This window comes from Bubalus bubalis, chromosome 15 (assembly GCF_019923935.1).
Source record: "Bubalus bubalis isolate 160015118507 breed Murrah chromosome 15, NDDB_SH_1, whole genome shotgun sequence".
Lineage (NCBI taxonomy): Eukaryota > Metazoa > Chordata > Mammalia > Artiodactyla > Bovidae > Bubalus > Bubalus bubalis.
Window position 1 is genome coordinate 65,734,986 of NC_059171.1, and position 12,631 is coordinate 65,747,616.

Here is a 12,631-nt window from a genome sequence, read left to right on the forward strand (position 1 = left end):
CATGACTGCAAGGAAACAGAAGAAGCCTACTTCCTCCAGGAGAAACTTCCTTCTTTCTACAATTAAGGGGTTTTCCCAACTTGGCAGCCTGTTGCCCACTGCTACCTCCAGAACTCTGACCTGTGGGACAGAGCCTAGGGAAGGTGGGGTACAAGACTGGTGAGGGAAGAATAGTGGGCTTTTACATCGTTGGGTAAAGTCTCAGTGGTGGAAATCAATCTAATTTTTAAGCACGACAAATTTAAAAACAGAATACCAATGTAAGAGACTCAACACAGGAAATAGAACTATTAAAAAAAATTATCCAGCAACACAGTTAAGGATAGGGCATTCACAAAGCAAGAAGCTAAGAAAAAGAACCTGAAAGAGTATTTTTTTGGAAATCAGTAAGTTTATATAGATATTTGAATATATCATTATACATATAAACAAATCACCTAAAAATCTCTTACTTTATACATTTTATTTAATAGCCTGTGTAGGTGCGGTAGATTGTGGATACATTCTATGCACAGAAAAGGTCTGGAAAGATAGCCCTAAACTTAACAGCATCCACTTTTGGAGATGGGGCTTTCCTTGTAGCTCAGTTGGTAAAGAATCTGCCTGCAGTGCAGGAGACCCGGGTTCGATCCCTGGGTCGGGAAGATCTCCTGGAGAAGAAAATGGCAACCCACTCCAGTACCATTGCCTGGAACATCTCATAGACACAGGAGCCTAGTGGGCTGCAGTCCATGGGGTGGCAAAGAGTTGGGCATGACTGAGCAACCAACACTTACTTACACTTACCTTTGGAGAAAGGAAATGGGGGACTTAGTCTGTTACCGAGTATTATATTAATTTGTTGTAATAAAAATTGTAATGGTCTTAATTAAAAAAATCCTTTCAAACTTATTACAGACTTTTTATTTTCCTACTTTGAGAAAGAACATTGACAAACAAGAACAAGCTAAATTGTTATGCAATTTTGTGTTTCATTAGGACTGAATGGCACTGTGAGTGTAAAATGCTTCTAATATAGCACCAAGTATAAAATCACCCTTCACTAAGTGTTAGCAGCCCTTGTTCTACTCCTTGAGCTTAAAAAAAACAAAACAAAATAAAACAAAACCCACTAAATGCTCACCTCCAGGATCTCTATCTGGATTGTATTCTAAAGCATTACTACAGATCAGATCAATATCATTCAAATAGTCTTTCACAGTTTGATACTTGTGAAGATCAATTTTACTGATTACAGATGAAAGGTCCATTGGTTGCTTTATTACAGTGACATAATCAGGAACCTAAAATTCAAACAAACGACCAAATCACAAACTCTGAACACTGAAAAATTTGAGTCAAGTTTTTCTGCCAGGCAAAACAGGAGAGAATACATACGTAAGAGATAATGAAAATATATTAATGTGAAACTCTGTATTTAAGGTGGCTTTTGTTTTGTATTCATTCTCATTCTTGGGCACCTGTATCTCCAGTAACACCTTAAGCCTCTTTGCTCATCCAAATGCCACCCACCCTTCAATGCCAACTTAGGACCGCATTCTTTACTGTGAAGGTCACAGGAATGTCATGTAGCATTGAGACATTCTCAAGTTACTTATAGAACATTTGAGTTGGGCAAAGTTAATTGTCTATGCTCTGCAGGAAAGGAAAACGCCTTACATAACTCCTGAAGCCTCTATGTGCTGAGAACACTACTTGATGCTTACAAATAAAAAAGCAAGTTCAGAGTGTACAGAGGGACACATATAAAACTGTTCAAATATTCTCTAAGTCTGAAGCATTCTGATCCAAAGACTAAATTAATACCTCGTCAGGGTCAACAGGTTTAGTAAATATTCTGAATCGCTTGTCAATAGCAAGCCTATGTGTAACATTTCTTAAAAATATCCTCAGTTCTCTAAATGTATCTTCCTCTTGTTCTTCTAGTCGTTTCAGTTCTTCTGCTGTCAGTGGTCTTGGCTCAGGTGGTGGTGCCACAGGGAGTACCTCCAGGGCCTGCAAAACTTTACGTGAATGGAAGTTAGTTACTGCTCTCCCACCAGATCAAGGGTGACAAAATTCAGTATACCAAGCAGACAAGCTTTCAGGAATTATCCTCCTTCTATTTGTCAGGAACCAGGGGATTTGGAATACTAAAGTGCTACCATAATCTCAACCTCTACATCTCTTCCAGCAGTAATTGGCAGTTTGTAACTGGGAATGTGAATTGCTGAGTCATTATCATTTAAAAATCATTTAAGAGGCTATTAAAATCTTGAAAATGCCTATTTTCAGGACAAGAATATCCTAATTACGAAAAATGTCATCCTCAAGAAGGCGGCGTAGAAGGACGTACACTCATCTCCTCCTGCAAGAGCACCAAAGTCACAACTAGCTGTTGAACAACCACTGACAGGAGAACGCTGGAACCACCAAAAAAAGATACCACACGTCCAAACACAAATAAGCTGAAACAAGATGGTAAGAGGGGGCACAAACACGATAAAATCAAAGCCCGTACCTTCCAGGTGGGCAACCCACAATCTGAAGAACAAAATAAATACCAAAGAAGTTCTCCTACTGTTGTGAAGGTTCTAAGCCTCATGTCAGGCCTTCCAACCTGAGGATCCAGCAAAAGGATGGGGGATCCCAAGGGAATCTGACTTTGAAGGCCAGGGGGATTTCCCCACAGGACTGGGGAAAACAGACTCCACTCTTGGAGGGCACGAATAAAATCTTGTGCACGCCACGATCCAGGGGAAAGGAGCAGTAACGCCACAGGAGATTGAACCAGACCTACCTGCTAGTGTTAAGTGTCTCCTGTGGAGGTATGGTGGGCCATGGCTTGGGGTCCCTGGCAGTAGCAGTCCTGGAAGGGGCCCCTTGGCCTAAGTCCTACTGGAGGTCACCATTAACCCTACCAGAGAGCCCACAGACCCCAGGGCTAGGTCACCTCAGGTCAAACAACTAACAAGGAGGGAGCACAACCCCACTCATCAGTGGATAACTGGATTAGTTTTACTGAGCACGGCCCTGCCCACCAGAGCAAGACTCAGTTTTCCCTACCACCACTCCCTCCCATCAGGAATCTTATACAAGCCTCTTAGTCTCCTCTGCCAGAGGGCAGACAGAAGAAGCAATAAGAACCACAATCGCACAGTGGCTGGAACCAAAACCACACTACAGAAAGTTAACCAGGATGAAAAAGCAGAGTTTTGTCCCAGATGAAGGGACAAGATAAGACCTCAGAAAAACATCCAAATAAAGTGGAGATTGGCAACCTTCCAGAAAAAGAATTCAAAATAAATATAGTGATGATGATCCAGGATCTCGGAAAAAGAATGGAGGCAAAGTTTGAGAAGATGCAACAAAGACCTAGAAGAACTAAAGAACAGAAGAACAATTCCTACTGCTACAGAAGGAATCAACAGCAGAATAACTGAGGCAAAAGAATGGCTAAGACCTGGAGGACAGATGATGGAAATCACTGCCACAGAACAGAATAGAAAAAAGAATGAAAAGAAATGAAGGCAGCCTTAGAGACCTCTGGGACAGCATTAAACACACCAACAGGTCCTAGGAGACCTGGTCCTAGGAGAAGAGAGAGAGAGAAAGGACCCAAGAAAATATCTGAAGAAATAACAGCTGAAAAATTCTCTAACATGGGAAAGGAAATAGTCAACTAAGTCCAGGAAGCACAGAGAGTCCCAGGATAAACCCAAGGAGGAACACATCAAGACACATAGTAAACAAAATGATGAAAATTAAAGATAAAGATAAAATATTAAAAGCAACAAGGGAAAAATGACAAACAACATACAAGGGAACTCCTATAGGTTATCAGCTGATTTCTCAACAGAAATTCTATGAGCCAGAAGGGAATGGCACGATATATTTAAACTGATGAGAGGGAAGAACCTACAACCAAGGATACTCTACACAGCAAGACTCTCATTCAGATTTGATGGAGAAATCAAATGCTTTCCAGACATGCAAAAGTTAAGAGAACTGAGCACCACCAAACCAGCTTTACAACAAATACTAAAGGAACTTTTCTAGGCAGGAAACACAAGAGAAGGAAAAGACCTACACAAAATAAACCCCAAACAATTAAGAAAATGGTAATAGGATCACACATATTGATAATTATCTTAACTGCAAATGGATTAAATGCACCAACCAAAAGACACAGACTGGCTGGGCAGATCAGAATCTGTGCATATATGCACTTCCACTTACCACATCACTCTCTTAATCCCTAAATTGTATGCAATTATTTTAAAGTGTTAGGTTAATCATGTTTCCTTTATGGCTTGCAACTGCAATTATCTTTTATTTTTTGTCTGGCTCTTGACTGTGAAAACTGATAAACATCTTTTACTATTATGGTTATGTTCTATTATTTCCTTAATACTATTGTATCATGATTGGTCAACAGAAAATAATAGAATTCTGTATCTCTAAAAGGACTATTTTAATAGAAAAACTTGTAACTACTTTTTAAAATTCAGATACATAACACAATTATCTTAGAATTTTTTAAAAATACAAATGCCCAGTTATTGCTATTCTTCTCTGAAGCTCTAGATGTGTTTCTAATGAGCAGCCACGTTTAAAAACAACTGGACTATAGGATGATGTTTTATTTTTACCTAGTTTCACTTCTTCTATTTCATATTCAGTGTTCCCATTTCATTTAGTTATGTTCTCCAATTTCTCCATCTCTTTGTTGCTGTTATTCTTTCTTAAGCCTTTATCAAATGTAGTAGAAAAGCTTCTGTATACATATATATAGTATATATTTTAGAGAATTTATGAATTTTTGCCTAGATAAAAAAGTTTATGACATTTTGATTCCACTTGTTTGACTTAGTATGAACAGAATGCCAGATTTCTAATTTATATTCACTCAAAACTTTGATACAGTTCCATGCAGTTTAGTACCTAGTATTACTGCTAAAGAAAATTCATTATCTTAGTGATTTAAAAAGAAGAAGAAGAAGAAGGCAATGGTGGAGGAGGCAATGGCACCCCACTCCAGTACTCTTGCCTAGAAAATCCCATGGACGGAGGAGCCTGGTAGGCTGCAGTCCATGGGATCGCTAGAGTCGGACACGACTGAGCGACTTCACTTTCACTTTTCACTTTCATGCATTGGAGAAGGAAATGGCAACCCACTCAAGTATTCTTGCCTGGAGAATCCCAGGGACGGGGAAGCCTGGTGGGCTGCCGTCTATGGGGTTGCACAGAGTCGGACACAACTGAAGCGACTTAGCAGCAGTGATTAAAAAAAAAAAAATTGAATGAGGCTTGAAACTTCTAATCCAATTCTGAGAATATAAAGAAATAATATGTTGTAAAAAAAAAACAGGAAATTAACACATGATACAGTATTCCTAACAAAAGTACAGATTTTGTTCAAATTTCACAAGATTTCATGCTAGTGTCCATTACTTGTTTTCATATCTTATTTTAAGACTCCACATTGTATTTACCTGCATTGAGCAGCTTCAGCTGCATGCAACAAATTCTGCTAATTTTTGTCTTTATTCTATTACAAATATTTTGTAATTTTCCTTGTTATGGCTTCTTAGATACACCCATCATTTAAAAGTAGACATTTAATTTCAAAATACAAGTGATTTTGTTTAAAGTATCTTTAATACTAATTTCTCATTTAAATGCTTTCTTCTCCGCAATCATCCTCTGTGTTTTTTTCAGCCTAACTTTATTCAGGCTTTTGATGGCTAAGTTGAAGATCTCTCTTGGTACATGTCATATCACACTTAAAAGTCTTTTCCAGTATCTTTTGATACAGATCTCTAACATAATTCCACCGTGATAAGAAAACAGGCTCTGTATGATTTCAGTACCTTTAGACCATGAAATTTTTGCACTTTGTTTTATGTCCCTGCACATGTTCCAATGTCTCATAGTTTACAGTCTATGGGAACCTGAACAGAATTTGTATCTTATCATTGTGTGAAAACTGTATAAATCTTCATTATGCTGACAGTGCTTTTCAGGTCTACTATATCCTTCTACATCTCTGTATATGAGAGTTTGATATTGAAATTCCAATTAAAAATCTTAATTTACCTACTCAAAAAAAAAAAATTGTATATATAGTGGAACTCTATGTAACTATACATAACCTTGTTCTATATTTTCCAAGTTTCCTATAAATGTGTTATCATACTTCCAAAACTTAAAAAAATTAAAATAAAAAAAATTTGAATTTCCCTGTGTGCATGGGAGGAAGTCATCTCGACTAGTTAATTTTTCAGCTAATGAAAAATTGTGGTATGTTTTAAATATGACAATAGTTTGAGTTTGTTTAAACAGAATGGACTAATAATTACTCAGGATAAAAAAGGGAATATGAGAGTGCTGCCCCCGTAAGTTGGCAATTTATTAAGGTAGTAAGAGATAATTATAACATCACCACAATGTCATATTAGTAATATGAAAAAAGTACAGCATATCATAAAGGTAGTCAATTAATTCTGTCTAGATGTTAAGGAAGGAAAACACGAATTATACTAGCAGGAAAAGTAGTTCCATAGGCAGAGACAAGGTTGAGGACAGATGCATTACTGACAGAGAACAAGCATGAATGAAATTGTCAAAAGACACAAATATGCTGTGTATGGTTTAAAGATAGAGTGCTTTGTAAGGAAAAGGATGGAAGAGAGTAAAGTATCAAAGATGGGCTTGGAAAGACAGATTGGGGCTATACTCTGAATTCCAGCCCAAATTCCACAATGATTAGGGCTCTACTATGAAAGGCCTTGTATGCTTTAAGAACTTTAGTATATTTTAATGGGAAATACAAAGAATACAGGTAAGAGGTATCAACCTTAGAAGCTTTTCGGTGGCTCAGGTGGTAAAAAATCTTCCTGCAAAGCAGAAGACCCGGGTTTGATTCCTGAGTCAGAAAGATCCCCTGTAGAAGGGAATGTCTACCCACTCCAGAATTCTTGTCTAGAGAATTCCATGGACAAAGGAGCCTAGCAGGCTACAGTTCATGGGGTCACAGAGTCAGACACAACTGAGTGACTATTAGAAGATGGCAATGCCATTAACTGATGTTTTATTTCCACTTTCTCAAAATTATTATATACTAACTTTGATACAGAAACTAACCTGCTTTCTTTTTGGATATAGGAGGCTTAGCAGCTTGCTTCAGAATTAAATCTTCAAAAAACTGTGTCCGTTCTTCTTTACTAGGTAACTGGACATTAAAAATTTCTCCATAGTCATGGATAAATAATTCTTGTACCTTAAAAAAGAAAACAGATGCATTATATATATGTGTGTGTATATATGTATGTTGTATACACATACATACTATGTATCAATCATTCAATGAAACAGTAGATTACTGTAATAACAATCTAAGTTGTGTAATGAGTAATTTCTTAAATCTTGTACTTATACTGAACTTATGTATACATCACATATGCAGTGGATAAGGAACTAAAACCATGGGGTCTTCTTTAGAACTCAAGACTCCAAACTATAATTCATACAATAACTGATATGGTGATATTTTACTTAAAGGGTTTTGTAGTCATGTATGGGTGGGACAGTTGGACTATAAAGAAAGCTGAGCGCTGAAGAATTGATGCTTTTGAACTGTGGTGTTGGAGAAGACTCTAGAGAGTCCCTTGGACTGCAAGGAGATCCAACCAGTCCATCCTAAAGGAAATCAGTCCTGAATATTCATTGGAAGGACTGATGCTGAAGCTGAAACTCCAATACTTTGGCCAGCTGGTGTGAAGAACTGACATGGAAAAGACCCTGAAGCTGGGAAAGGTTGAATGTGGAAGGAGAAGGAGACGACAGAGGATGAGATGGCAGGCTGGCATCACCGACCCAATGGACATGAGTTTGAGTAAGCTCCAGGAGTTGGTGATGGACAGGGAGGCCTGGAGTGCTGCAGTCCATGGTGTTGCAAAGAGTTGGACACAATTTAGTGACTGAACTGAACTGAGATCAATTAATTCACTTTTACAACCCAAAGTGAGATATGAGAATAAGTGGTTGTTCAGTAAGAATAAAGGCTGGAAAATAGTAAGAACGGGTAAAAACAGGGAGAAATTAGATCTCCTGAGCCAGTAGGAATTAAAAGGGTGCAGCCACTGTGGAAAACAGTATGCTGATTCCTCAAAAAAGTTAAAGAATTACCATGTAACCCAGTATACATATCCAAAAAAACTGGAAGAAAAAAAATAAACTTGCACAGCAATAACCATAGCAGGATTATTCAGGAGTTAGGCACGAGGTAAAGACAACTCAAATGCTCATCATCAGATGAGCAGATAAACAAAATGTGGTACAGACATACAACAGAATATTATTCAGCCTAAAAAGGAATGAAATTTGAACACAGGCTACAACACAGATGAACACTGAAAACAGTTGCTAAGGGAAACAAGCCAGTCACAAAAGGACAGATATTTTATGTATTATTTCTATGCTGTATTTCTATTCTTTCACTGTTACAAGTTTTAACAGATATATCCTTAAGCTTCTTTTTCTATCAAACTGTAAAGTTAATCAACATCTTCATATCAGATACAAATCTGAAGGTGCTTTTACTTCCTGTTTCTCCTTCACAATGTCCTTCCTGCCTGCCATTCTGAGTTCAGAACCAAGGTCAACATAGTTTCACATAACTTTAAAAAATGTTACTTGTTGGCAACTTCCTTCTTTGGATATCTGAGTGACCCAAGATCTTAAAGGTAACTTAAATGTGTTTTTGTGTATTTAGTGTCTATCACATTGATTGCATTAGGCTTAAAGAGTATTCTGTTCGAAGAACCTGAGGCAATATTTTCCCTCTTCCTCAAAAAAAAAGTTAACAAGCACAATTTTGTGACAAGTTTTACTGTTTTCTTCCTGCACTGCTTCTTATATGCCACTTCTGCCAAAAAAAAAAAGAAAAAACCAAGAGGAGAAATTGTCTTTTAATATTTCAGTCAGAGGTTTGCGGGTAATAGTTTCTTAGGCACTGTATGGTCAAAAACATATTTTGTTCTTTCACTCAAATGTTAATTTGTTGGGAAGAAAATTACAGATTCAAAATTATTTTCCTTCTAACTGAAAATATTGCTCAGTTGCCTCCGTAGTAGCTGGTGTTACCAATGAAAATGTAGAAGCAATTTGTTTTCAGTCCTTTCTAGTCATGTTTTATTCTCTGGGAAGATGCTTAGATTTTTCTCTGTACTTTTGATGTTCTAAAATTTTATCTAGATATCAGTCTTTCTATATCCATCAGTTAGAACAGGGGCCCTTTTAAATCTGAAGATTATGGTATTCTTTAATTCTATGAAATGTTGTATTATTTGACTGTTTTTTTCTTCTACATTTCTTTTCTCTGCTCTTAAATCCCATTAAATAGATGCTAGACTTGAATCTATCTCCTCTATTTCCTTTAATTTTCCCCTCACTTTTCAGATCTCTGTCCTATTGTATTATATAAGAATTCCTGATCTCATGATCCCTCATCTTGCTAATTCACTCTTCATCTGTGTCTTTTTAGCCCTAGAGGGTTTTGTATTTGGGAGGAGCTACTTCATTAGTAATGTCTTCAAATGGTTCTTTTCCATAACAATCTGCTGCTGATGCACGGATATAATTTTCTATGGCACTGTCCTTCCTCAAATGCTTATTTATAAATTTATCTTTGCCTTTCAAATATGACTGTTCATAGATGCTTTTTCTGTTTATTCTAGTTTCTTTTTCAGTGATTATGAAAGAAGGTAGACTATATTAGAAACAGAATGTGCCTGTAATTTGTTTCCTGGGCACAGGGTCTTCCCACTCCTCCCATTCAGTACCTAACGGTTAAGTTACTGCCCTGCCACACTAGTCCTTGGTCCACCTTCACTGATCTAGCTGATGACAAACTCCGCCAACTACTGTCTGGCATGGCCAGAAGTGAAGAAAGCCAAAAAACACAAAGTTGTTCAAGGACTCTCTTAATTTCCTCCTAGCACTGATCTAGAGCTAGAAATCACTGCCATTTTTCAAAGCAGCCCTTTGACGCACATACTCTGAAATCTAATCCTCACTGCTTGTGTTTCACAGTTCACCCAAGTTTCTATTACTGACATTCTTTCTCATTTTTTCATGAGTTGTTAGGGTCTACTAGTGCTCATGCATACAGGTACTATGACTGCAGTTTTGAGATGGACAAATTGTAATGTAATACATAGTACTTCTCATATATATTACGGTCCAATGCTACAGACACAGTATCACTAGCTCACCGAGGACAATAGAGACTACATAAGGCTCAAAGCAGACTTGCTTATTTGTATCCATATAGACTATTCATTTTATAAAACCAGCAATTTCTGGTCCGGTGCCCATTCCACTCTCCCAGACAGGGTGATGCTGGGCTACTCAACCCAGTTTACAATGACATACTTAGGAAATATTATCATAAAAAAGAAGAAGCTATAGCAAAAAAAAAAAAAAAAAAGCCAAAACATTTTAAGTACAGAATTTCCACATTCTTGATAAAGTTACGCCAGATTAAACTGATTATGGCTTTTCAACCTCCCTGCTGCTAAGTCACTTCAGTCGTGTCCGACTTTGTGCGACTCCATAGACGGCAGCCCACCAGGCTCCCTCGTCCCTGGGATTCTCCAGGCAAGAACACTGGAGTGGGTTGCCATCTCCTTCTCCAGTGCATGAAAGTGAAAAATGAAAGTGAAGTCACTCAGTCGTGTCCGACTCTTAGCGACCCCATGGACTGCAGCCTACCAGGCTCCTCTGTCCATGGGATTCTCCAGGACAGAGTACTGCAGTGGGGTGCCATTGCCTTCTCCATTCAACCTCCCTCCATCCATATAAAGTTCAGCTAGTCTCTCTTACTTATTACCAAGAGTATAAACTTATTTTTGTTTTAAACTTTGAAATAATGTTGTTTTAATTGACAGTGAGTACAATACATAAATGGTTAATGTGGCTACTAAATAGCAATTCTCCTTTACTCCGTTAATCAGAACACTGCTAAAGTACTTAATTCATTCTGGGTACAGCCTTTCAAAAGGAATATAAAGAGAAAGACATTCAGGCGAGTGACTAGAATTTTGAGGAAACTAAAAATATGTGTGATGTGCAGCAGAGCTTGCTACTGTCACAGTTCATGTTCTCTTTCTTTTGGGCCCAGTGCTATATCATATTTCCTAGTCTCCCTTGCAGTTAGGTATGGCTATGTGAGGTTCAGCCAATGGAACGTGAAAGGAAATGATGTGTATCACTTTCAGACCAGGCACAAGAAAGGGCCAATCCTTTCAGCTGGGTGGAATGAAAACAATCTGGAGAGCCACGTGATGAAAATGAGCATGCTCTCCCAGTTTGAGTGTGTGGAACGACTACAGGGGGGAGGGTACACCCGTCACTCCAGTCATTTACCTGATATTGTAAGTGAGCAAGAAATAAACTTGCATTGTATTTAAGAATCCTAAGAACTATATCTTATCATAGAAGAACTGTTTAGTGTGAAGAAGCCTGGGTTAGAGTGAGGAAATAGAAATGAATGCAAAAGCATGTTCAAACATACAAAGCGCTTGCCATGATGAAGACAGATTAGACAAGTTCTCTGTTGTACCTGGGAAACAAATGGAGATTAAGAAATGGAGGCCTCTCAAAATAAGCTGATTTTTTTTAGGAGTCAGAACTAACAAAATGAATTGTGACAGTGTTATTACACAAAAGAAAGAATTTAGAGTCCAGAACTAGGTGATTAGAAACTTTTAAGGACTCTTACCACCCTAAGAATCTAGACTTAACATACACTTAATATTCATTTCCCAATTTATTCGATTCTTAGTTGAGTAATTCACAACTACTAAAGCTGCCATGGGGAACATAACCTGGCCCTTTGATAGCTCCCTGGCATCAACCCCTTCTCGGCCTTACACTCCCTCTGCTCTAGTCACTCTAGACTTTCTGCGATTTTTCTAACACATCAGACACACTTTTGCTTTGGGGCTTTTATACTTGCATAAGAAACCTTTGTTCCTCTGCCAGGAACCTTTGTCCCTCAGATACCCAAATGGGCCACTACTTCACCTTTTCCAGGTATTGGCTCAAATGCCATCTTCTTAGTGAGGCCAACCCAGTAAATTTAACACAGTGACCGTACCACACTTTTGGCACTGCTTAGCTACATTTTTCTCCATAGTGATAGGTTAGTATTGTATTTTATTTTTGTTTGTCTTTCCCCCAACTAAAATGTAAGCCCTAGGAGGATATAGATTTTTGTCTAAATTGTTCAGTGCTATATTTCCAATGCCTATAACCATGTCTGTTATAGAATAAGTGCTCAAATGTATTTTTAAGTTAAATATTTGAATTTATCTTCCTACTAGTGTTCTATAAACTGTACATTAATTCTGTTAAAGGTATGGAAAAACCATACACACACACTCACACACAGAAGCCTACAATATGCTTATTATGTACTCTGGGGATAGAGAAGTGGAAAAAAAAGTCCCGACTTCACATATTTAACATTCTGCTAGGAGAGACAGAGTCAAACAAATTAATACGTTATGTCAAGTAGTGACAAAAACAAACCAGAGGGGTGGGATGAGGGTGGGAGGGAGGCTTAAAAGGGAAGGAATATACGTAT

General features: G+C 37.9%; 1 protein-coding gene across 3 annotated transcripts in view; it reads right to left on the minus strand.

The window, feature by feature from the left end:
- ATAD2 (ATPase family AAA domain containing 2) overlaps positions 1–12,631 on the minus strand; it is a 63,689-nt gene that overhangs the window by 7,841 nt on the left and 43,217 nt on the right. For all 3 annotated transcript variants that reach the window (XM_006045596.4, XM_006045597.4, XR_003103687.3), the window contains 3 exons: positions 7,126–7,261; positions 1,807–2,003; positions 1,124–1,283 (listed from right to left, as the gene is read on the minus strand). In XM_006045596.4, coding sequence (XP_006045658.3) covers positions 1,124–1,283; positions 1,807–2,003; positions 7,126–7,261 — 493 coding nt within the window. The remainder of the gene's footprint in view (positions 1–1,123; positions 1,284–1,806; positions 2,004–7,125; positions 7,262–12,631) is intronic.